This window comes from Xenopus tropicalis, chromosome 5, assembly GCF_000004195.4.
Source record: "Xenopus tropicalis strain Nigerian chromosome 5, UCB_Xtro_10.0, whole genome shotgun sequence".
Lineage (NCBI taxonomy): Eukaryota > Metazoa > Chordata > Amphibia > Anura > Pipidae > Xenopus > Xenopus tropicalis.
In genome coordinates, this window is record NC_030681.2 from 19,828,217 (window position 1) to 19,855,698 (window position 27,482).

The 27,482-nt window shown below is 40.8% G+C and overlaps 1 protein-coding gene across 1 annotated transcript in view; it reads left to right on the top strand.

Moving 5' to 3' along the window:
- Positions 1-27,482, top strand: part of epas1 (endothelial PAS domain protein 1) — an 83,747-nt gene that overhangs the window by 26,215 nt on the left and 30,050 nt on the right. The window contains 1 exon segment of the mRNA NM_001005647.1: positions 26,066-26,256. Coding sequence (NP_001005647.1) covers positions 26,066-26,256 — 191 coding nt within the window.

Consider the following 27,482-nt stretch of genomic DNA (forward strand, 5'->3'; position numbering starts at 1 on the left):
TAGTAGATTTAACAGGTCCCATAGCTGTACAGCAAGTTCAAAATATAAAATGCAGCAACGCATTTTTTGTTTTATTTCCTGTTGTAGGGGAATTAACACCAGAAAGTGAAAATATAAAATGTATTTTTAATGGATATTTTTATATATATATATGTGTCTGTGTGTGTGCAGTACCTGCAGTTGACATACTTCTTGGCATGAGTAAGGTTTCCTTGCTGTAGGTGTTTAATGAGCCACAAATGACATTTAACCCCTGTTTATCTCCACTTGCGTAAAACGATTGTATTTGCAATACTTTATCTATTAAGCAAATAGTGCCTTACAGCTTACTGGAACTTGAAAGGCAGACCCCCCCCCCCCCCCCCCCCCCCCCCCCGTGGTTATTCGTGGCTCATTTATATAAACTATACAAGACCTGCTGAGGGAGACATGCTATTTCTACCAGTGCTGGGCAATTGTATGTAACATTCACATTCCTTCTTGCATAGGAGAGGAAACAACAGGAAAGGTTGGCAGTTTGTCTGAGCCATTCAGAAGACTGGCAAAAAATACAGTAAGGGCAAGGACACGGGGTGATTAATCACCATGAAAGTCGTTGCAGCAATTAATTGCAGTGACTTTCGCTCCATGATATTTTATAATATCCAGGATATTATAAAAGTTGCTGTGCAAATTAGTCACTGCAACTTTTTAAAAAGTCGCGGCTATTAATCGCCACGTGTGTCTTCCCCCTTAAACAAATGTTTCCCCAACTGTTTGGATGGCTCCCATGGGTGGGCTTGGAGAGGGTTCAGATTAGAGTTAGGATTGGAACGAATACATATTTATGTAATACGTTCCACTTGTGACACCTTGAAACTCAGCATGATGGTCCTTAAGCGTAACCTAATTTGTTGTTGTATATTTTCTTGGATCTCATTCTAATGTCTGACTGATATTCCAAAGGTTTCTGTGTGTGTGTGGTAGCTTGCATTTAAAGGCCTAACTGGAAATGGTGTCTATCCCTTTAACGTAATTTAACGATCTGTTGTGTAGAGCAGGCAAAAGAAATGTTATAAAACTATAAGGAAACAAGGAGAATAAGTCAGATCAGATTTTGTCATTATATAGGATTATTGCATGCTAATGGCATGGGAGAGGCACTCTTTGTTTGGATATCTTTTTCCTTAGAACACTGCTGCCCAACACTGCTGCCTTCTGCCCAAATTAACAACGTCATACATAGATAAAGCCAATCACTATAAAAATGACTCAGTGGTTACATCCTGAGCTGCCTGGAGCAAGTAGGTGATGAGCACTTAAATACCATCATAAATGATTATCAGTGCAATATAAATGAATAATTATCATGATCGCAGATTGTGTAGCTGGTGGGTATATACAGTGGTTCTGGAAACTTTGTGAACCCTTTAAAGTTGTATATATTGTTATATGAATGTGACCTTAAACATCATCTGATTTTCAAACAAGTCCCAAAAGTAGATAATGAAAACCAAGTTAAACAAATAAAACAAAAATTGTTATTTTTGGTCATGTATTTATTGAAAAAAAAATGATCCAATAACATATCTGCATGTGGCTAAAGTAAGTGAAACCTTAGGATTATTTTATAATTTGAAGGTGAAATCAGAGTCTGGTGTTTTCAGTCAATGGGATGACAATCAGGTGTGAGTGAGTGAAAGTGTGTATCATGGCTCAAAAAAGGAGGTGTCTGAGGACCTCAGAAAAAGAGTTGTTGATGCCCATAAAGCTGACGAATGTTACAAGACTTAAAATTCAAGACCGCTGTTGCCCTACCCAGAAGTGGTTGACCACCAAAGATAACTCCAACTACAAGGCATCTAATAGTCAGCGAGGATACAAAGGAACCCAGGTTAACTTCTAAGCAACTGAAGGCCTGTCTCACATTGGCGAATGTTAATGTTCACGAGTCCCACCATCAGGAGAACACTGAACAGCCATGGTGTGTATGGCAGGGTAGCAAGGAGAAAGCCACTGCTCTTCGCCAAATATATTACTTTTTGGCTTAATTACTGGGCGTTACATTTGTAGAAAGAAAAATGCTGCATTCCAGCATAAGAACCTTATCCCATCTGTGAAACATGGCAGTGGGAGTGTTCTGGTTTGGGTCTTTTTTGCTGCATCTGAGCCTGGATGGCTTGTCATCATTGATGGAACAATGAATTCTGCACTATACCAGAGAATTCTAAAGGAAATGTCAAGAAATCTATCTATTAACTGACACTGGGTCATACAGCAAGGCAACAATCCTAAACACAGGGCCGGATTTCTACTTGGGGCGCCCCAAGGCCGCCCCCATTCGGCGTCCCCCCACCCCCGCCGCGTAAACGCGAATGCGCATGCGCCTAACTTAGAACTCCCATACGGAGCAGTGGGGAGATGTCCCCATTGCTCCGTATGGGAGCAAAATGTTAAAATTTGGCATGCCGCCCCTGTGTATTTGCCGCCCTAGGCCCGGGCCTTTGTGGCCTCGCCGGGCCTGCCTAAACACACAAGTCATTCTACCAAAGAATGGTTAAAGAAGAATAAATTGAATGTTCTGGAATGGCCAAGTCAAAGTCCTGACCTTAATCCAAATGAAATGTTGTGGAAAGACCTTAAGTGAGCAGTTCATGTGAGGAAACCCCCCCCAACATCCAAGAGCTGAAGCTGCTCTGTATGGAGGATTGGGCTACAATTCAATGTGTAGGACTGATCAACAGTTACCCAAACGTTTAATTGCAGTTATTGCTGCACAAGGGGGTCACACCAAATACTGAGAGCCCCATTCACTTACTTTTGCCATACACAGATTTGTTATTGGATATTTTCTTTCAATAAATACATGACCAAATATAATACTTTTTGTTTAATTTGTTTAACTAGGTTTTCTTCATGTACTTTTAGGACTTGTTTGACAATCAGATGATGTTTTAGGTCACATTCATATAAAAATATATATTTTAAATAGTAAACAAACTATCAAGCACCACTGTAGTAGGTATAACCTATTATTCATGCAATTCAGGGCCTTTTATAATATCTATGTCAAAATGCATTATGTGCTGGGCTTTTTCCCCTTTACTATTGTATACAGGGGCTGTACTGCACATGTTGCTATTGCTGGCACCTTTTAGGGATGTTTATGTACTGTGGTGAATATTTCCAATGTTGCCAAACAAGTTTAAATGAAAGCAGCAACAAAGTGACAGACAAGGTCAGAGAGGACTGGAAAGTCCTTTAGAAACTTAAAAAGATTGCAACAAATGTTGCGAAGCAGCAATCAAGCTGGTCTGAACAAGTTGCTAAACAGAGTAAGACCAAACCATTACACAGGTTCTGTTCAGTGTAGTAAAAAGGGCAGAAGTGAGTGTTGGTTACATGTTATTCTGATAAGCAGTAAATAACATTTGGTTCTCACCAAACAGAATGTCCAGAATCTGATATGCATTTGCGTAGTTGTACATTAGGTCTAATAAAAATAAATTGTCCATTGCTAAAAAATATTGGAAACAAAATGTGTCAGTGGTTTGTACCTTTTTTCCCACACTGACCAGTTTTTCCCAGCATTCATGTAGCTTGCTTGGTGTCTCTGTTTGGCTGGCTGGCATATGGTCCTAGCCAAGACACATCTACACTGTACCTTACTGTAAGGTTTTATGCAGTATGTAGTATTGTAGGTATGTTCATTGCTAACTACAAAATCTATGCCTATGTTCATGGTTGCATTCAGAGTTGGACTGGGGTAGCCAGAGCCCACCGAGTACCAAGCTTAAGGGCCCAGCACCCAGCCACCTAAGGGCCCACCATCCTTCCTGCTCCATCTCCACCCCCAGCCACTGCTGTTACCACTCCACTGAGCTCCTTACTTCACTGTTAAAAGTGTAATATGGCTGTGTGTTCCAATGTGGAATGCAGGCTGTAAGGTCCCTGCTGGTTCTTATAGAGCTATGTCCAGTATTAGTCTGCTATGGGGAAAAACTTGATATATTTCAAAATGTGTATGGTTCAGCCTGGTTATTATGGACCAGTAAGCTTGACATATGTTATGTTGAAGTTACTTACCTGTGTTTTTTTTTTTTATTAGATGCCTTACAGGATTATGTCAATGTAAAAATATATTCTTATAAACAAATGCATTATGCAAACTGGGTGGGACAGTAAATACAGTATTTGGGTGGCAGTAAGCATACCATTTGGTAGCAATATACTGTAAGTGTACTAGAGAAGGGACATTTTGGTCTTTTGGTCGGAGCTGAACTAGAGATGATGTTTGTCTAGTTACAGAAATTCTCAGCTCCGCCAGACATTAAAGCTTTTTTAGGTCCATTAATGTTCCTGCTTATGTTCCCATTGTTTTTTTTTTTTTCCCTTTTCTGAGTCTTTTGAAATACAGTACATAGCAATTCCTTTTGTCTGTGGGCTAAAGGGTTTTAACAGAGAAAAACACATTTTACACTTTGATGAACTCACACGATGCTTTGTGTAAATAAAGTTACAGGCACCTACATTATAGAGAAGCAAGAAAAATGGCTGACACTATAGATATACTTGGTGAGCCATCAATTCCCATTCACTCGGGCCTAACAAATCAAGCTCAGACTGTTCTGTGGAATGGATAAACTGTCTAGGAATATTTCTGCTCAATCAAAAGAAAAAACTCTCTCTCTCTTGGATAACATATTTAGGCTTCCTTATAGTGCTTCTATGTCCCTTGGACCTAGGATGAACAGATCTTATGCCTTATGTATAAATGGGGTCTAGTTAATAGACCTTGGCTCTCACTATATATAGGGGGGCATGCATGGCATGACCTGGGCATTATGTGGCTGACTAGATCGCAGACCCAGCTGGCAGATATTATGCAATCTCTATGGTAAAGTACCAGTACTCCATTGGATCTGACCTAAAGTGCATTGGCATAATAGTTTGGCAGTCTGGACAGACCAACTAGGACTCTAAAGGACTGCCATCTGTCAGATCTGCCATATATGCCCTGATCACTGTACAGAATGGTTGACATTTAGCAAGCTGACCAACAATATCTGCATGTATGGTCATCTTAAAGAGTGTTATATACAGTGGTGTGAAAAACTATTTGCCCCCTTCCTGATTTCTTATTCTTTTGCATGTTTGTCACACAAAATGTTTCTGATCATAAAAAACCGTTAACTATTAGTCAAAGATAACATAATTGAACACAAAATGCAGTTTTTAAATGAAGGTTTATGTTATTAAGGGAGAAAAAAAACTCCAAATCTACATGGCCCTGTGTGAAAAAGTGATTGCCCCCCTTGTTAAAAAATAACTTAACTGTGGTTTATCACACCTGAGTTTTTTTTCTGTAGTCACCCCCAGGCCTGATTACTGCCACACCTGTTTCAATCAAGAAATCACTTAAATAGGAGCTACCTGACACAGAGAAGTAGACCAAAAGCACCTCAAAAGCTAGACATCATGCCAAGATCCAAAGAAATTCAGGAACAAATGAGAACAAAAGTAATTGAGATCTATCAGTCTGGTAAAGGTTATAAAGCCATTTCTAAAGCTTTGGGACTCCAGCGAACCACAGTGAGAGCCATTATCCACAAATGGCAAAAACATGGAACAGTGGTGAACCTTCCCAGGAGTGGCCGGCCGACCAAAATTACCCCAAGAGCGCAGAGACAACTCATCCGAGAGGCCACAAAAGACCCCAGGACAACATCTAAAGAACTGCAGGCCTCACTTGCCTCAATTAAGGTCAGTGTTCACGACTCCACCATAAGGAAGAGACTGGGCAAAAACGGCCTGCATGGCAGATTTCCAAGGAGCAAACCACTTTTAAGCAAAAAGAACATTATGGCTCGTCTCAATTTTGCTAAAAAACATCTCAATGATTGCCAAGACTTTTGGGAAAATATCTTGTGGACCGACGAGACAAAAGTTGAACTTTTTGGAAGGTGCGTGTCCCGTTACATCTGGTGTAAAAGTAACACAGCATTTCAGAAAAAAGAACATCATACCAACAGTAAAATATGGTGGTGGTAGTGTGATGGTCTGGGGTTGTTTTGCTGCTTCAGGACCTGGAAGGCTTGCTGTGATAGATGGAACCATGAATTCTACTGTCTACCAAAAAATCCTGAAGGAGAATGTCCGGCCATCTGTTCGTCAACTCAAGCTGAAGCGATCTTGGGTGCTGCAGCAGGACAATGACCCAAAACAAACCAGCAAATCCACCTCTGAATGGCTGAAGAAAAACAAAATGAAGACTTTGGAGTGGCCTAGTCAAAGTCCTGACCTGAATCCTATTGAGATGTTGTGGCATGACCTTAAAAAGGCAGTTCATGCTAGAAAACCCTCAAATAAAGCTGAATTACAAAAATTCTGCAAAGATGAGTGGGCCAAAATTCCTCCAGAGCGCTGTAAAAGACTTGTTGCAAGTTATCGCAAACGCTTGATTGCAGTTATTGCTGCTAAGGGTGGCCCAACCAGTTATTAGGTTCAGGGGGCAATTACTTTTTCACACAGGGCCATGTAGGTTTGGATTTGTTTTCTCCCTAAATAATAAAAACCCTCATTTAAAAACTGCATTTTGTGTTTACTTGTGTTATCTTTGACTAATAGTTAAATGTGTTTGATGATCAGAAACATTTTGTGTGACAAACATGCAAAAGAATAAGAAATCAGGAAGGGGGCAAATAGTTTTTCACACCACTGTATATACTGTATATTCTGTTTGGTTTGCCCAGGGACTAGGTTTCCTTGAAATACTGTTACCTATGTCCTGATAGAGTTCTTTGTATACTAATTGCCTAATAGGCAGCCCATAATATGTTTGTCTCTTTAGTGACCTTTACATACTAAGACATTGCAGTTGCCTGATGTTTAGGTACCAGTGCTGATGAGATTATACAGGAGACTGATCAGGACAAGGTGGGGACTTCATATAATTATGCAGATAACAGAGCACTGTGCTGGTTGGTGTGGCAGCACCATAGAGCATATAGAGGATATACAGTTAGGGCAAAGCTACATGGGTAAGTGTTCATCTGAAAATGTATAGAGAAGAAAGGGGAAAAATGTAATTATGTGATAGAGATATCTCTTTAAATGTTAAGGAGGTCCACTACATTATAATGGGACAGGCTCCAGATCTCCGTTCTCCATTTTCCTGCTGAATATGTCACTGTGTTTAGAGTGCAATCTCCCATTTCCAATCAGACCCTTGCTAGGAAAAGATTGGACGAGGGGGAAACAGATCCCTGCAAAACAAATAATAGAGATTTTAACACCTTCTTAGAACGTGACAGATTTGCGCCAATTTCGAATACTTTCCGAATAGAATACAATTGTGAATTCTGTGCCATTGCTGGCTTATCTGTTCTGAAGGCAGCTTGGAAGTGGGCCCAGGTAGTTCAGGCACAAAGTATGGGTGTGACCGTCTCTGTGACATTAAGCAGATGCAGATGCCCCTGTGGTACATGAGCAATTGTGACCTTTTGGTTGAACAGGAGGACAGGAGGAAAAGTGTGCTCAAAAGGTAGCTGGGCTTCTTAAAGGAAAACTATACCCCCAGAATGAATACTTAACCAACAGATAGTTTATATTATGTTAAGTGGCCTATTAAAGAATCTTGCCAAGCCGAAATATATATATATCAGTAAGTCTCCATTGTAGCGGGCGACTAATCTCCCCGCAATGCCATCCCACTGGCTAGAATGTATATCGCCGGTGGGATGGCCTACGCGGTGCCGCGATTTGCCTAAGTCCCCCGAAGTTTCCTCTCAAGGCAACTTCGGCTAATTGCGCCGCCGTGTATGCCGCCCCACCGGCGATTTACATTGTAGCCGGTGGGATGGCATTGCGGGGAGATTAGTCGCCCGCAACAACGGAGATTTGTTGCGGCACGACTAATCTTTCCATGTACCCCTGCCCTTAGGGTGAAGACACGCTGAGCTACGAGTAGCAGCTACTTTTTCAAGGCTACTAAACTCCAGAAAATACCCTGCCGTAGAAAATACTGAGAATTGCCTCTGCTAAAACACACGTAGAGACAATTATCAGTAAATGATGAGCATTGTCTGTTTTAGTAGCCATGACAAGTAGCTACTACTAGTAGCTCTGTGTGTCTTCGCCCTTACATCTTTTCTCTTGAGCCACCATTTTGTGAAGGGCTGTGTGCTCCCTCAGAGATCACATGGCCAGAAATAATGCAGCTCTTACTGTAACAGGAAGTAGTGTGGGAGCAAAAGGCAGATGGCCTAGCATGTATATGTGTCCAAAATGACAATTTTCTATTTAGGTTTACCCAATAGCAAATACTACTAAATAAGAATATTAATATGAGTAGTTTATTTAGCTGAAGCAGGGTTTTACACATGAGCTTGTTTATGCAATATATTTTTATAGAGACCTACATTGTTCAGGGGTATAGTTTCCTCACTGTCTTCCTAATATGAAGGCACTCTGAGCCCCCCCGCAAAATTCTTTGAGTTACTTCTTGCAGCTCCAGGCCCCTTTCCCCAATACCACTCAGTCACCCGCCTTCCCATTTTTAGTGCTTTTCAGTGTTAACCATAGAGGGGGACAACCATTCAGCAGACCCCATTTATATAAATGGAGCAGTGGGGAGAGTATGCGCAGAGCGTCCGGTCCCCATTGTTCTGAATGTTAGCAAAATTTCTGTGCAGCTTGGGCAGTATGCCACCCCTAAATTTGTGCCGCCCTAGGCCCAGGTCTTTGTCACAAATCCGGGCCTGGCAATCCTCAGTATTATCTATCGCAGGGTATTTTGCAGCTGCTACTAAGTAGCTCTGTGTGTCTTCACCCTTAATATTTTTACAGCCTGCTACATCCGATTGCTCCTGCTGTCAGTCTGCCATCTTTTTTAAACTGTACAGCAAGACTAAGTAGTTTACAGTAGGAAATGAGCTTGCTAATGAACCATTAAATATTTCAAAATGAAAATGTAAAACATTTTTAAAAAAAAGACTTCTGGTTCCCTAAAATCTCCAGCAGTCCCATATTGAAAATAACCAGGATCATACGCATGACTTTTTCATCATGCTTGCTGTTTGCAGCTGTAGTAAAATGCTATAAATCTTTGCCTGCGAGCATTTATTAATATGAGAAATGGCCAGCGCGGCGGTTCAACATGGAAAAGTGCCTATTTCCCACAGTGTTCTCATATGATCAATTCTGTTTGCAGAGCCTTGTTTACATGGAACAGCTGAAGATGCTCACCAAGGGATTTGCCGGAGTCCTTCTGACATCGCTGGTTGTTTTCTTCTTTACACGAATAGTTTTAAGCGTCTCTGTAAAAATCTCTGCCGCCCTTATATTGCTGCAATGCATGTAGTATATATATATGGAGTGAAATGAGAAGTCTCCAAATTATACAGCGGAGCTTCCACTGTAAATGATGTAACCTGCAATTTTGCTGAATTTTACAGTCTCATTGGCCCCTTAAACTGTGCCCTGGCCCTTCCCCTGTCTGTTACTGTTCTGCAAACAGGCCAGTTAAATTAGTGTGTTCACAAGACACCAATGTGAGTTCAGCTGGAACCAGTTCAGTTGGTGCTACATAGACAATACTGAGAATTGCCTCTTGTAAAACACACATAGAGACAATTATCAGTAAATGATCAGTATTGTCTGTTTTAGTAGCCATGACAAGTAGCTGCTACTAGTAGATCTGTGTGTCTTCACCCTTAAGGTCCCCATACACAGTAAGATCCGCTCGCTTGGCGAGATCGCCAAGCGAGCGGATCTTCCCCCAATATCCCCACCTACGGGTGGGCGATATCAGGGAGCTTGAAGTTAAAAAAAAAAAATAATTATGTAGGCGGCAATGGGGCAGTCGGTTCGGGGACCACATCAACGAGCCGATGCGGTCCCCGATCCGACTTGATTTTCTAACCTGGCCGATCGATATCTGGCCAATTTCAGGCCAGATATCGGTCGGCCAGCCTGCTCGTTTCTGCCCCTACACGGGCAGATAAGCTGCCGAGTCAGTCCAAGGGACCGATATCGGCAACTTCTATCGGCCCGTGTATGGGGGCCTTTAGTGTAAACTGGTTGTGGCATGGTTACTTTAGTTAACCTGCTGGACCTAGTCAGGTTGATTTAAACATTTGCCCTTTGGCCAATAGTTGTATAACCCTGCAGGTTAATGAGACCTATTAGTAAAAAAATGACCCTTTATTAGCTCCCGCTTAAGGAGGGGGATAGCCAATCACAGGCCTGCAGTCACACAAGCAAAGACAAGCTTCAGTTCCCTATCAGGTCCACCTAGCTGCTGATTGGTTCCTATCCTACAATGCAGTGTGCTGAGTGCTTGGTGCTGCCAGACTGGCACAGATGGGCAGGACTAGTGGGGATTTTGCAGAAATTTTCAATAAATCAGCCAAAAACACTACTTTTTAGGCACATTCCTTCTATATTTAGAGGAGTATATTGCACTAGCACTGCCACAATTCATGAGAGAAGAACTTCTATCCAGATATCCTGTATAAGTGAATAGAGCTACTGAGTTCTCCTCTGGCTAATTGTGGCTCACTGTCTGTTCACCCTTTGACTAGAACAGAGCCCTGCAGGTTCAACATTACCAGCCGTGTAACAGGCGTTGCCTCCGTCAGGCGAACATATTACTTGTGCCCTTTTTGACATTGCTGTTATCAGTAGCCGCAGTCCGTGTCAAAGTTTGTGTTTATGAAAATGTTGCAGAGTGGATATCTGCTGGCATGTTTTCTGAACACATGAATGTTTGTGTGCACACAGGGAAAAGTGGCTATTTAATGGGAGGGCTCGCTGTGACATTGAAAGGTAAAGCAGATTCCATACATAGCTGCAAATGCAGACAGAACATTATCTGGGACTGTTTATAAGTAACTCGGAGGAAATGATTTTACTTGTGTTTAATAAGCCCACGAGCGAGGGTAAATATTGCAACATGCCATATATGCAGCACTATCTATTTAATAAATATCGGGCTCTTCTCTAGCCTTTCACTGTCAGCAAAAGAAAAGCTATAATGTTTCACTTTCACTTCATAATAATACAATGGCTTCTAAATCAACACAAAATGATGGTTTCAGCACTTAAAGGGACACTTATGTTTCTTTTTTATCTTTTGTACAGTATTTGTTTGGTGGTAATGAAAGATGAAGATACATTGATGGTTCCTTGGGGGTGTTTGTGGGACTAATGAGATAAACCAAAAATTCACATGGCGCTAACTGTTATTTTGGCTTTTGCTGTTTCTATAGATGTGTATAAACAGACACAGGTGAGAGAGAGGTTCCTGGGTCTTCCTTGGTTTCATTTGGAACATTGAGCCTGTGGCGCTTACCCTAAATATTTATCTAACAGACGTGTTAGCGTGATGCTTGCTGTGTCAACCAATCATATGTTTTTTGGATAAGTGAAATTGAACAAGACCAGCAAGAGACAGTCACCAGAGATCTATCGTGGGCGACTAACCGCTCCAAAATGCCTTTCCACCGGCAACAAAAGGAGTCACCGGTGGAAAACCTTTCTCATTGCTTCGGTTTTTCCGAAGTTGCCTGCGTGAGTTCAGAATAACAAAGTGAAAGGCAATGGCCTTTCCACCCGCTACTCCTATTGTTGCTGGTGGATGGGCATTTTGGAGCGGTTAGTCACCTGCGATAGATCTCTGGTGACTGAACCACTCTATGGGTCCTTAGCCTAAAAGCAAATTCATTCTTGACTGCTCTGGGCTACTTCTTATTTACTTCTTATCTTATCTGATTGGTTGCTGACCTCTTGTCTTTTCTGGGTGGTCATTGGCCATTTTGAAAATGGAAGCAGCTGAAAAACCTAATACCATGTGTGGCACGTGTAACCATATTCAGTGTTGGACTAGACTTCCTAGGGCCCTCAGGAACAAACCTGACATAACTCACTCTGTGCCCCTCAGATATAGAATGTACTATATTAGAAGATACAGTAGAGCCTACAGCCTTGTTACTCGGCCATAATGCCAAGCATATCATTGGCATCAGATTGGCCCTTGTTCTTGTGACCTTTTATTTGCTGCTGTTGCCATTGTGTCTTTGAGGTTTATAGAGTGGTTTTATTTGCAATGGTTTAGCTGAAAAAAAGTGAAAGTGACTAATGCCGGCTAATCATTAACATATGGGAGATGCTGTAACAGTAGTGGAGGCTTTGGAGTCAGTACAGTAGCGGAGATGGGGAAGTGTTTATTCTCAGCCGGCAGCCATGACATCTTCAGTAAACTGTTACTGGAATGCAGGGCTGATAAGAGCTCAGTTCCAAAGCCCAGATGCTCTGACCTCCTCTCCTCTACTTATACTGAATGGATCAACAATTTCTAAACTTTACAGCATTTACAGATCATTGGGTTCATCAAGTTTGTGTGCTACAACTATATCCCCAAACAGCCATCCACTCTCTGTTTGCCCTGTTAAGATGGCTATATATAGGCTTATAAAAGCTTCCAAATCAGCTCCACCACATTGAGTTGTGGGTTATTGGCCCTTGTATGGGACCTTCCCAACTGATATGTGGCTGAAAATGTCAAGATATCTATTTGGCAGGTTAGCGGCAAATCCCATTGGGAGAGGACAGTACCTACAGGTCTGCATAGGCTGGCATTATGATCTGATTGTTGGGTGGGGGCTAAAAGATTGGATCAAGCTGATTTGGACCTGCAAGTGGTTTGCCAAATCAGGCAAAGATTTGCTTCTTTGGTAGCCTCGCCAGTGTGTGTTGGGTGACGCTCTGCTCAAATGGATCCAACCTCTGTTCCCACCCATATTGCTTGCAGTGGGCATCTCCTACTATATATCATAGTGAGCCTGTGGCCTCTGTGTCTCACCCAGGGGACAGACTTTCAGTCTTTCAGACACTGGCATAAACTCAACTTTCAGCCTGTCTCTGCCTCAAATCACAGTTTATGACCATTATAAAACCAGGGCTTGGTCACAGAATTGGATGTTGAAGATGGTTGAAGAAAATGGCAAAAACTGCTGTTCTTGAGAAGAGAACATTTCACTGACTTTCTGGAGACCTGGGGTGACATTGTCAAATGGACGTAAGACTGACCAGTGTAAGGTTTATAGATGACCTGTTGAGCTATCAGGGTTTGGGGATGTTGGACTGAATCATTATTGCTTAACCACTAGAGGTCACTGTTTTATTGGAGTCAGCAGATTTTCTTATTCTTCCTCTGAAGAAATACTATGGCAACTCCTACTCATGTTACAAAAAATGCAAATAAATTAGGTCTGAGGGCCACATGTCCATAATCTTTACTTAACATGTATAGAAAATATGTATAAAACCCATGTACCTATAAACAGAGTATATATTCCTGTACAAATACATGTGATAAACTGAGGGTATAAACATGAAGAAGAGTAAGGGGTCAGCTGGGGTCTGAGTGTTTATTTCTGGTAGCAGAATAGGCAGCTAACATACATAGCTGCTTGACTAATCTGCTTCTTATCTGCTGTCAAATTCTATCTCTCTCTGCCTACAAGCTTTGCTCCCACTGATTACATTGCAACATAGTCCAGCAATAGGAGGAGAGTTGCCAAAACAAGCCATGGAAAGCGAGTGCTGTGCCGAGCTTGGCACTCCTAGCCTGCTTTAACCCTTTCATACTGCTCTGCTTGTGCCTGTATCAGAAAGTAAATATTTCCTTGGCTCCTGCAGTTCTGATAAATTCACTTAGTGGCTAAATGCCTGCGGAGCCAGGAAACAACAGCTCTACTCTGTCATTGCCATGTTCTATATATACATATATATATTTGTGTGAGTAGGGGTCATTTACAGAGACCACAGAAAGAGGTGTATAAAAAACACCTGGTTTGAGGTGCAGACAGAGCATCAGGGTGCACAGGCCAGCCCTATTGTTACTGCCTGCCATAAGGTAGGTGCTAAGGGCAGTGTTGCTCCCCATGTCCCAATGGTGTAACTTGGCCATGCTGGGCCCCCCTGCAAACAAATCTCCTAATGGAACGGGGGGAGGGACTGCAATATAGCAGACCCCACGGTTTGGGTCACCCTGTTGCCTTTTCCCCCCTGCAACCGCAGGGTCTGCCGTATAGCTAGTTTCGCAACTGCCATGTCCTCAGTTGCTCCATAACGTACAAGTTTGAATGACACACAGGTTAGGAGGCAGGAGGAGGGACCCATTCTGCCCTGCTCCCCACAAATTCAGCACTGATGAATAGAGGCAGCATTGTATTTATCAGGCAGCCACAGGTCCCCAGACTCTGAAATGGAGCCCCTGCTGCAGTTCAAGCCCAGAGGCCAATTGTGGGCATTTTTTTGCACTTCACACACTGCCTTCCCATCAGTAAATGATCCCCAGTGTTTATATCATCAGCGCAGAATTCCTTAGAGCTGGGCAGCACTTTGTCTGTGTGTGCAAAAATTGATTTTGTGCAACAAATAAGGTGTTATTTACACCAATATTCCTTGTGGGGTCCTATATGAAGGGCGGGTTGTATAGTTCTGCTTGTCTACCAGCGCCTGGCCCATGTTGCCCTGACATCACCGTCACTTTTGTTACATTTTACTTTTTGGTATAATTTTCTAATCTTTAGGTGTTTAATTTCTTATTGGCTGCTAAAGGTAATTAGTTTACAACCTTAGTTTACAACCTTAGCAATATACAATACAACAGCAGCATGTGTAATACTTATTAGCTGGATACTAACCATTCCCTAGAGATTTAACAAAAGCATTTGCATGATTTCATTTGGTCTCATGATTTGGCTCACTTGGGTTAGATGCAAGAAAGCCCTGGAACTGTCCTATGAGCAGAATCATTGTATTAGATCACCATAGGCATAGGGGGAACCAGGTGGTGATGGAGCATGTAGTGGCTAGGTTTAAATGCCTTTCTATTTTTACCTTTTTTTTATTAATTTTATCTAATGAATATATTATGAGGTGAATGTATAGTTATATATTTTTTTTTATTGCAGGACATCCCTAGCCTATATATGTTTCTATAATAGACTCAATACTGCCCCTCCCCCATTCCATGTGATAATGCCAGGGACTGGACGTGGTAGGGAGCTGAGTTTGCAAATTTCAGTGCTGTGTCATATGTGGCTAAAAAAAATGTCAGTAATTGCCAATGACGAAGCAATGCAGCTTCTGTAAAAAAAACTGCATATACTACAGAGGTTGCCATATGATCAGATTTTTACCCAATCTGGCCACCAAGATACTAGGCCAAATTGGAATTGGAAACCTGTCTGAATGGGACAAGTTGACAGCTTTCATTGGGCTACTTGCACCAAATACAAATACAGAGACATGCTAAGTCCAGTATAACATAAGGCTGTCCAACTGGAGACCTAAAAGAGAGTTGTGACTTGTTTTTGCCCCCAGATTGCTTAAGAGCTCCTCATAATTGCACAGCACTCATCATGTTAGATGTTTATATGGATTTACATCATATATATATGTATATATATATATACTGCGTTCTGCTTACCTTAGATTGCAATCTCTGCTGTCGCAGGAATTGATGGGAATAGTGGTGAGTCACTGTGTAAATGCATTGGTGCCTTATAGTAAAGTATATAAACTGAATGCATTTAGGAGCTACCTGAATATTAAATCTGTTACTCAAAGACATTTATAGTATAAATAAATGAAAAATCTTTGCAGCAGAAATCAGACATAGGACTTTATTTGCCCAGTATTCAACCTTAGTGAGTCCAGACTGGGGCCGCAGGGGTTTCTGGGAGCTGTTCATATGAATAGACTATAACAGGATGCACATACCTGCCCTTTACAGTTCCGCCATTCATTAATTTTATTGTGTTTGTGTTTCCTGGGGAGTCCTCCGGCACTCTTAATAGCGCACGTTCCAGTGATATTCCAGCCCGGTCACAGCGAGGACAGTCACTTTGTTGCACACCTAGGCACACACAAGCCTACAGGTGCCAGTGTTAGAGAGCAGGGGGGCAAAGCAGCAAATATGGACCCATGTAAAAAATAAAAAGGAAATCGAGTGTGCCCATATATGCTATCGTTGACCTGCTCCATCTTTCCTCCTCCTTCCCTGAAAGGCACAGCGAAGAGGTAATTTGTTTGCATGGGGCTGCTGTGCATGGGAATGTGTAAAATATTACTTGTTATTTAGCTTTCACTCAGTAGGAGTGCGGTGGTATGGGAGACCCATACACCGGCACATATTCTGCTTAAGGCCAGATGGGCTCCCCATGTACACAGTCCAAAATTTTGCCCTGATAGAGGGATTCAAATCATATGTGAGAAATACAAAGCCTTTCATTTTACAGAGCTTTTTACATGACAGAAATCACTGCTTTTCTCTAGTGACCACACTGTCACACTACTGCGCTACTCTCTCTGTCGGTGCACATGTTGTTTAACCTCAATGGAGCCCTTTATTTAATGACTGTCTATTGATGAGTTACACTACTTTCTCTATTGATTCATCTTATCTATTACCTTCTTTGCTGCTAAACCAGTTACACCACTTTCTCTATTGATTAACATGTTACTTTCTCTGCTCCTTTCCCTGGTTATATAACATATATTCTGTTAAAGGGCCAGCAGCACAAGAAAGGGAACATAAAGATTATAGGGCTCATCTCTTTTTTTTGTTTTATTATTCAGCTCTTTGCCTCTTCAGTTATTGGCTTTAAACAGATGTTTGGTTGTTAGGGCCACACTTTCCATAGAAAATAGGAAGTGGTTTGAATGACAGACTGCATGATGAGTAGCTGAGGGTGTGCATAGAAACATAAGCATCAAAATCAGTTAACCCTATAGATCCCTACACACCTCAAAACCTAGGGTCAGAATGAAGCTGCCTGCCTAGTTGCCAGGGTGCAACCGTAGTAACATAACTGACATTGTTTAAGACAAATAGAAATGTGCTTGGAACAGAGTGTTGATGCTTTAACCTGAGCTTAGTCCCATGTGAACTGCTTTCTGTTGTACAGACCATAAAAGTACAGAATTAATGGGCTTCATTTTAAATCATCTCACTTGACCTTTCCCTAAGATCCGTCCCTTGCCAAGTTTATAACAATAAACTACAGTGCTAATACACCACATCGGAGATAAGAAACCTTCCGGCCTAGAACTACAACTCTCATCAGCCTCAGCTTCTCAGGAATGAAATATGTAATGAGATTGTGACTGCTAAGTGTACAGAATAGTGAAAGAAGCTGCAGGGTTCAATAGAGAAACCCTAATGTCGTTAGAGCTGAAGACTGTCAGTAGTTTAACAACAGCTAGTGGGCCACACCTGATTTGTATAATTCTGCTCACAGCTGGGGGGCCCTGCTTTCTGCATTCTCCAACTCCAGATGTGATGGACCTGCCCCTCAGGGGTAATGTAATACCTTTACCCCTAGATTCCCCATGCTGTAGAGGCTTCTGGGAAGGATTCTTTGATAGCCTCCTCCCAAAATTCTAAAGCAAATATTGAGTTGAATTAGGACACAGTTGGTTAATTTGGAGGTGGGGTTAAATCTGTTTATATCTGCAAAGCCAAAGAGTTCGGCTGTATTTCTCTTTCATGTTTAAATGTCATGAAGGGGAATTGGCTCCGCTCTCTGTATTTTCTCATTTCTACTCAGCACTTGGTGAAGCAAAAGCTCATAATGGTTGGGATAATCCGTCAACTGGATCTGAGGCTGGAAAGTGTCTGAATTTCTCAGGGAGTGTTTGCTGACAGGAGAAGTCAGAAATCTGAAAAGAATAATGTAATTTACTTTCCCTTAGATAGTCAGGAAAGTGTAAAGGACATGCTCTAAAGCAGGGGTGCCCAAAATGTAGATGGTGGTCCACCCAGTGGGGCTTTATTGGTGGCCAGTTGATGTCAACTACTGAACAGTGGCATAGCATTAGCACAAACAGCTCTCTAGACTATGTACAAAGAGATGTCCCAAAACAATGGCAGTGTACAGTAATTATTCCCAACATAGGGCTGAAAGAACTCCTGCAAGTTTGCTCACAGGCTCTACAGAGAGACGGGGCCACCACTGGGGAAGAGCAGTCAGGATTTCTGCAGGGACCTTGGGAAATTTAGGCTTGGCTACATTATCAATACAGGAATATCAGGGCCCTTACAGGAAGGCAACGCAATATCTGTGCACCATTGATATCCGCAAAGGGCCTTGGTAATGGTGAACAACAACTATTCAACTGTATGAGGTTCCAAGAATTTTGATGGTGGCTGCCAGAGGAACACCATTAATTTCTGCCATAATGATCAGGAATATTGAAGATTGAATAATATTAATAAATATAATGGCCTTAAATTAAAGGAGCAGTATGCCTCCTTTTAAACACAAGTTCAGTTGTGCAGTATATACTTTTCCCTATTGTTTTAATCACATAAATCTATGGTTTTGGTTATTTCCACAGGGAAAACAGGAAAACGTTAGGTTACTCCATGTTTGGTCCTTGCCAGAAAGATAATTACTTTACTAGTATACAACCCCCCCTCACCCTTTGTTGTGATTGTTGGTTAGGGGGAATTAATTATATGTACACTGGGAAATATATTGTCAACCTTGCAACGACCAAACATTGAGTGGATTTCCCTGTTTGCCCTGTTTAAAGGAGAAGGAAAGGCTACATCACTGGGGGGTGCCCCCCCCCCCCCCAGTGACTTTAATTGCTTACCTAAAACCCCCGTGAAAAAGTCTGTACAGCTCAATTCATTGAAGTCATGTTGAACAAGGGGGTTTACTGCCTCTTTAATTTATGGTCATAATATTTTATCTAATGGCCCTTTAGGTTGCCTTTTAAACTATCTTCTGGTTGTACAAATATATTACAATAAAAAATAGTTTGATTTTATGTTCAAGTGGTTAGGAACCCAAAAATAACATTTTGACTGATGAAAGAAAACAAAGTTCTAAGGAATTTTTCAAATATACAGGTATAGGACCCATTATCCAGAATGCTCGGGACCAAGGGTATTCCAGATAAGGTTTTTTTCCATAATTTAGATCTCCATACCTTAAGCCTAAGAAAAAATCGCTAAAATATTAATTAAACCCAATAGGGTTGTTTTGCCCCCAATAAGGGGTAATTATATCTTAGTTGGGATCAAGTACAGGTACTGTTTTATTATTACAGAGAAAAGGGAATCATTTAACCATTAAATAAACCCAATAGGACTGTTCTTCCCCCAATAAGGGGTAATTATATCTTAGTTGGGATCAAGTACAGGTACTGTTTTATTATTACAGAGAAAAGGGAATCATTTAACCATTAAATAAACCCAATAGGACTGTTCTTCCCCCAATAAGGGGTAATTATATCTTAGTTGGGATCAAGTACAGGTACTGTTTTATTATTACAGAGAAAAGGGAATCATTTAACCATTAAATAAACCCAATAGGACTGTTCTTCCCCCAATAAGGGGTCATTATATCTTAGTTGGGATCAAGTACAGGTACTGTTTTATTATTACAGAGAAAAGGGAATCATTTAACCATTAAATAAACCCAATAGGGCTGTTCTGACCCCAATAAGGGGTAATTATATCTTAGCTGGGATCAAGTACAGGTACTGTTTTATTATTACAGAGAAAAGGGAATCATTTAACCATTAAATAAACCCAATAGGACTGTTCTTCCCCCAATAAGGGGTAATTATATCTTAGTTGGGATCAAGTACAGGTACTGTTTTATTATTACAGAGAAAAGGGAATCATTTAACCATTAAATAAACCCAATAGGGCTGTTCTGCCTCCAATAAGGGGTAATTATATCTTAGTTCGGAATCAATTTTAAAAATCTAAACTATTTGATTAAAATGGAGTCTATAGGAGAAGGGCTTTCTGTAATTTGGACATTTCTGGATAACGGGTTTCTGGAAAATGGATCCCATACCTGTATATTATTGGAAAATGTAATTAGTTCTTACGTTATTTGCAACATTGTTTCAGAATGAGCAGTATAGGGGAGACCAAGGAACATATAGATATTAATTACATTTTATAATCATGTGAAAATCATAGAATATGTGTAAGAATGAATGTATATTAGAGAGTCACTTAAAATATTTCCCTTCATTAAGCAAACATTTATTTGACTTTACCACCCCTCTAATAGTCCTCCTGGTGAGGTTTTGCGCACCCATAGATTACAGCAGGATTATAAGTAGATTCAGACATTAATAGAATGCCGAAAGCATCTTTTCTGCACCGTAACTGGGCCGTTTGGGGCATTTTCTCATGACACATTATTTTTCTTGGCTCCGGCTGTAGTCCCCTGGTATTACAGCTTTTGGCTGCGGCCTCCCGTCTTGCGTTTCTCTTCTGCAAGAGAACATCAGATCAATGAGTTGCAGGCCTTTCCTGCTCTTAAGCCTCCAAAAATGTCGACTTCCTGCACTAAATTAAAACAAACATATTTGAATTATGCTTCATGTTATTGCTTATTGTTCAATATCTATCTTGTACAGAATGATGAAATCCCTGTCTGGAAAGTAGAGATCTTTCTTTGCACCTATTAAAGTAATTATTTTTTCTCTGTGTCACTACGTCACTGTATTTTTTTGCTCTATAGTCACTGCCCGCAGTTCAAAAGTGAGGGGGTCCTCAATCCAAAAAACAGTGTTTTGCACAATTAAAGAATATGTCATTCGAAACAATGTTGCAAGCCAGCTGCTTGAAGCTGAATGAAGAGGAGAACTGACTTCAGAAGTATGAATGACATTTACATGGGAAAGTTGCTTAGAGTTATATTTTTATTCAGGGTCGGACTGGGGGGTGCAAGGCACACTGGGGTTTCTGCCTCAGGGGCCCCTGCACCCCCCAATGATGGCCCCGCCACCTTCACCCCCCAACACTCGTCTAACTCCCTCCCCCATGCCCACCTTAATTAAACTTACCTGCAGAGCGTCGGGGGAGGGAGACAGGCGCATCAGTGGAGCGCCTTGTGGGGATCAGGTCTGGGCCACCGGGAGCCCATCAGCTTTTCTCCCGGTGCCTCAGCAGCCCAGGCCAACGCTGTTTTCATACATTGTTCAAAAAACAGTTTTTGGGTAGAGTTCTTTTTTAACAGAGCCGTAGCAACAACAACATATGAAAGTCAATATAAAAGTTTGGATTTTTAACAAAGCTTTTTAATTTGGGGGTTGTCAAATCAGTGCTGTGATTGACTGCTGAATAGCGCCCTAAGTTTTCCACTCAGCAGTGTGCAGTACTTTGATTGGCTGTTGACTTAAGTAGTGGTGTTGTCATCACTTGCTTATGGCACTTGGCATGGGCAGATCTGTGGGCCAGCCACAATTGCAGCTATGGCTAATGTGTGTTGGTATTGGCACTGCTGTAGGCCTAGAATACTACTGCAACCTTCATGACTGGAAATTCAAAATAAAAAACATATAGCTTATTTAGCCATACATATTTTACAGCTAATTTATGGATTTTTGGAAATACCAATGCAAAAAAACAAGCTCTAGAAATTTGTTTATTTCTGTTGACCAAATACCAGACCATTGTATGTTCCCTTGCTGGTTAAATACAAAAGCTTCAGTCGGGGAGATACCTGATTCCGAAGGTACAGCGCTACAAAGAATGTTTTTAGCACTGATGGGTGGAGTGTTTCTTGTTGCCTTTCCTTCTTGTGGAGATATTTGTCCCTGTTTACGTCCAACTAAACCATTGTCACCAACAGACGTTCCCTGGGGACCTCAGTAACAACAGCACCACCACAGAAAGGAAAAGCTCGGAAAACACTTCACACATCCTCCCCAAAGGTTACCATTTGAATTAGCAGAGCCGTTGAAAGACACATTTCCCAAGTTTGAACTCTATTGAAGTAATTAGGTGATACGGTGAATTAAAATATTTTCAAATATTTTAGAAAATGGTAAAATATTTGAAAATATATTATTTTGAAATATTTATAAAATGACAACACTTCTTGAATATGATATGGCTACCCCGCTAATGCTTTACTGGCATGGTTGGTAAAAACAGTGTTGGATTAGAAAAAAAAAGTCCATGGCAGTGCAGGAATGGCTGTGGCCCCACCTAATACATACAGTGTGGCCAAAATGTGAAAATAGGAAAGTACTTGCAAGATGCAATTCAATTTTTGAAATTTTTTTGTTGTTGTTCAATTTCTAAGTGAAAAAATACATTTTCTCCGTATTGAAGTATTGAATGTTGCTCTTCGCATTCATGTGTTCCCTGCCGTTTGGTATTCTTCTTCAGCTTTGCTCTGTTCTGCTCTAGAAAAAAAATGATACACTAAATGGTAGTTCTGTATTGGAAAGGATTTGGTAATTTTTGTGGATAACAGACTGTGTAACTCTAGGCAGTATCTCCCAGTGGCTACTTAAGCAAATTAAGTGATGTCTTGCATAAAAAAGGATAAAAGCATAATTTTGCCTCTGTGTAGATCCCTGGTAAGGCTTAATCTTGCTTGGTAAAACAGATAGAACAATTAAACTATGAGGAAATACTTTCAAGGTTGGGGTTGTTTTCCCCTAGAGAAAAGGTGCTTGCAAGGAGACATGAATACTCTTTAAAAGTATATTAGCCGACTTTATAGATAGCTGGGGATCTTTTTTCACTCAGATAAGATCCAGAGGCCACCCCTTAATTCTAGAACTTGAATGAACTTTGATTGGAAGCAGTGTAGGTGGTTCTTTACGGAAAGGATAATGAGGATGGGAAATGCCCTGGTGAGTGATGTTGCAATGGCAGATTCTATAAATCCCTTTAGGAATGGCTTGAATAACTTCTTGGCTATATTAATTGCAAAATCTACAGTTAGTTTATTATAGGTATGTGTATATGTAGTTATATATGCAATTCAGTTTCTATATTACACCTTTCTTGGAATCCAGTCTCTACCTATAAATTCCTACATCCACTAGTAGCCAGATTATAGGATCCTCAGTATCTCATTGTTGGGCAACCCTGCTCCCTCAGACTTGGGAATATTTGCAGGCAAATGTGATATATGAGAAAGCTGCTCATTGCGGGTCTATGAAGCAGATTATAAGGGACATAATAACATTCTTCATTGTGGACAATGATTGAAAAATGCTATATTTCTCCCTGTCAGAACCTTTGCTTTCATGCTGTGAGTTACAATGAAGCTTTCGAGATGTCAAGACAATAGCTGATTTATTGGCCTTTCAATATAAAATGATGGAAAGGTGTAAATAACATGGGTTGCACCCCCCACCCCTAAATTAATTAACTTCACTTCAACCTACATTGCAATCTATGGACTCTCTCTCTCTCTGTGAAGACACTGGAATCATATTTCAAAGAGAAGTTTATGAAAAATTCAATCATCTGTCATACAAAAGATTTTAATGAAACGGTGTGGCAACAGGACCAAAATGCACCAATACTGGACTTTGTATGGGGGAGACATTTTCATTTACTTCACGGTGAAGCTTTGATCATTACTGAATGGATAGAGAACTCAGAATGTAATAAGCCAGATGCAAAGAGACTAAGCACACAATTATAGATGCAGGAGACATATGATTTACTCTTGGGATTTCGATCACATATTATAACAATTTCTGAGTTTGTAGCAACATTTTCATAATCAAGCAAGTATTGGTTTCTGACTCTTGACAGGACAGACTATTGTTCTGTGAATGGGGCCAAAGTTATTCCCTCCCCAATGGATATCTGATGATGGTACGTTTGGATATTGATTAGGAAGACTAGAAAATACTATTGTATAATGATCTCATCAGGCTGTGGATGAAGTCCTGGTGGGTCTTGCACCCCATATACGAACCATAGACTATAAGAATAGACTCAACTTGCATTCTATGATAAATTTACCCCCAAAAATTCATGTTCAGAGGCAGTTTACTGAGAGTATGTACTTATCACTTGTAATCATTAGTATCATTAGTAATTCTAAAATGACTCGTGGCCAGTATTGTTCCAGGAAACTTCTACTGTGGGAATCCCCCCAACCTTTTTCACCTGTAAGCCACATTCAAATGTAAAAAGAGTTGGGGGGCAACACAAGCATGAAACATGTTCAGTTGGTGCCAAATATGGGCTATGGTTGGCGATTTGGTAGCCCCTATATGGACTGGCAGCCTACAGAAGGCTCTGTTTGGCATTACATCTGGTTTTTATGCAATTGAAACTTGCTTCCTAGCAAGGAATTAAAAAATAAGCACCTGCTTTGGGGCCACTAAGAGCAGTATTCAAGGGGTTGGTGAGCAACATGTTGCTTCTGAGCCTCTGTTTGGGGACCACTGCTTTAGTATATGCAGTTTTTATAATGTTTAATATAGTAAGTGGCATGATTTTCTTTATAGGTTTTAGAACTGCTTTGGTCACATGCTTTAAAGGGTATTAGGGACTCATTTGATAATGCAGGGCCCACGAGCTGTTAGAGCTCTTAGTGCTCAGTACACACAGCACTGGCATTTGGTTCCAGAGCCCCTGCACCTTTAATAGTGCATCTGGTGCAAGATGCAGAGAATAGCACTCTGTGTGCAAGGGGCTCTGTAGTTCCTGTAATTGTGACAATGATTTTACTGTTTATTTTTTGTAATTTTTTAAATGAATCATACTCATAGTTTTTGATTTCCACCTTAAAGCGTCTACTCCCGTTGCAATCTACAGATTTTCATAATAATTGGGGATAATGGTGTGTTGGATATTTTTACTTGATACCTGAAGAGATCTGTTATCTCTCGAGGCAAGTGCTGAGAATAAATGTTGTCAGGGCATAGTAGTAACAAATGCATTGTTTCCTGGTCTAGTAACCCATAGTGACCAGACGGCATATGTTTCTGCCCCCAGAAGCAACCTATGAACCCAGAAAATGAAAAGAAAATTGAAGAGCAGCCCTTATTGATAGGGCATATTTCCATTTAACATGACAGATCTTGCTCTGCTTGGTTCTCTACTGAAGACACAGATCCAAACGTGCATGAAGTTTAACCTTATTTCCTTCACATTAACAGGACTCACTGGCTGCTTGCACAACCCCCTTTGCCCAAGTTCCTTATAGCTGCGTGATTCATCTTCCCCTTTTCTGAAAGCTCAAAACAAGGGAAGGGCCTTCTTGATCTAGTTATAATTTATAGAGCTGGAAGGAGTAAGAAGATACATTCGCTTACTCCATGCTGATGCCAAAACATAATCTAGAAGTAATTTCGTAATAAGCTTATTCCAAGAGAAACAGAAACAACTCCCCAGTTTGGGTACTGCCAACACTTCTATTATATAATGAGAAAAATTAAGGTTAAAAGATGCTGTACTGACAACAAAGAAAGTGGTGAAGGAGCAATGGCAAAGTCAGTTGCAGGAGTATAGCACAGGCTACTCAGTAGCCTCCCTCTGGACTATTCCCACTTCTATGGGAAAAGCACAAAACCACCCCAAATTAGACAGCCAGCTATACAACCAGTTTGTTAATGTTGGACCCAGTGACAGAGTGTAGCATTGAATGTGGAGCTTTTGGTTTAGGTTTTTGAATTCAGTGTGTGTTATACAGTTATGGCAATGAAAAATGGGGCTTATTTTTGTTTTTACTTGGAAAAAACATGTGGAAGTTGAATGTTCTTAACTTATCTATGTAATCAGCGGCAGACAGTGGAGTCAAGGCGCACCAGAAAACCTTAAGCTGGCTATGCAGCCCTGAATGTTTGTGGAGGGTTGGAACGATCTTTCATGCGACGATGGTAGCATGAAAGATCGAAAATTGCCACGTGTGTGGCCAGCTTTACACTGTGGACCAATTCTTCAAAATAGATTCCTCCTTTCTCCACTAAACATTTTTCTTCTACTTTCTTTCTACTCTCTTCTCCCTCTCTTCTCCTTTCCTCTTATTATCTGTCTCTTTATTCTCCCATACGAATTCTATCCATCCTTTCTCATTTACTTAGTTTCCTTCATTAATTTATTTCACCCTGTTTTTCTTATCCATACCTCCATTTCTCTTCTTCTATCTCACATAAGAATGGGAAATGGTCACAGTGCAAGCATAGGAGGACAAGGGATTGGGTGTGTAGGAGGGCCCACTTTATGCCATCCCATGTCACAGTGCATGTGTCCTTACTTGTACTTGGTATTTTTCAGGAACAGCTCAGAAAGAAGAAAGGAAAAGTCCAGAGATGCTGCGAGGTGTCGGAGAAGCAAAGAAACTGAGGTCTTTTATGAACTGGCACATCAGTTACCACTGCCTCAAAGCATCAGCTCACACTTGGACAAGGCCTCCATCATGCGCCTGACAATCAGCTTCCTAAGGACACACAAACTCTTGTCATCAGGTATGGGAACCTGTAACCTGTTGACTTTGCACAGTCATTAAACTATTTTGTTTCATTTGTGCGAGGATAGTGGCTATAAATGTAAAGGATCACCAGTAAGATTCTCCGCAATAAGGAAATAAAACCTGCATGTGATAGATATAAAGCAGTTGAAAAACACATGTAAACATTTTATGGACAAGCTAGATGTTTTCCTCCCTTCAGTTACTCTGGGGGTTTATGATTGCAGTGGGTTGCAATGAAAGTTAAGCCAAAATTGAGAGATTTGGAGCCCCAGTTGAGAAATGGGCAAACTGGACCTTTATGTCCCTGTGGCCAAGTGTGCATTTAGAAGGGATGATGGTCTGAATCCAAATAGGTAGTATAACTCTGCCACATATCTTATATCTTTCATTAATATTATGCCCAAACAAGGCACCAGTTATCTCTTTAGCTCTCTGACTGGGTCACACAGCCAGTAAAAACCACCCCAGCCACAATACATGCCCAGGTAACAGAGATCATGGGAGTCACTAGGTCACAGCAGCTCTGACTGGATCATCGGAGAGATATATGAAACCATAAGGAAAACAGAGAACTGTTCTGATGTTGCTCTGCTCTGGAAAGAAATGGGAAAGGTCATCTAAGGTTTCTGGTTTCTTTCCTGGCAACATCCAAACAGTTCTCTATTTTCCTTCTGGACGTATCTGAAGAACTGTCCAGCAAATGTTGTTACACAGTTCATTATATTAGCAGTTGATAAACAACTTAATAGCTTTGAAACAGAAAAAAACTAAATTAATGTAAATTGCAAAAGTACTTAGGAAAGCAATTTTACATTCATTTTCTAAAAAGTTTACATATCCTTGTAATGTTTGACCTACCAGTTATTCCTATCCCGTACATGTTTGGAGTTCACAATGTTTGTATAAATGTGCTTGCTTATCTAGCCTCTGGAGGGAGGCATGTTTGCTCTGCTGTTTATAAACCCCCATCCCATTTTATAAGCAAAATTTTAAGAGATACATCGGGGGAAATTACAAAAAGGCTAAAATAATATTATATATATATATATATATATATATATTAAGGCTAACCATATTATATACATATCATTTAATATCATATATACATTTCCAGGAGAATTTTTGCCATGGATATTTGCAAAGTTGAAACTGATTTAAATGGGTGGGCCTCATACTCCATCTTCATTTATGTAAACTGTTTGCTCAGCTCTCAGAGCAGAA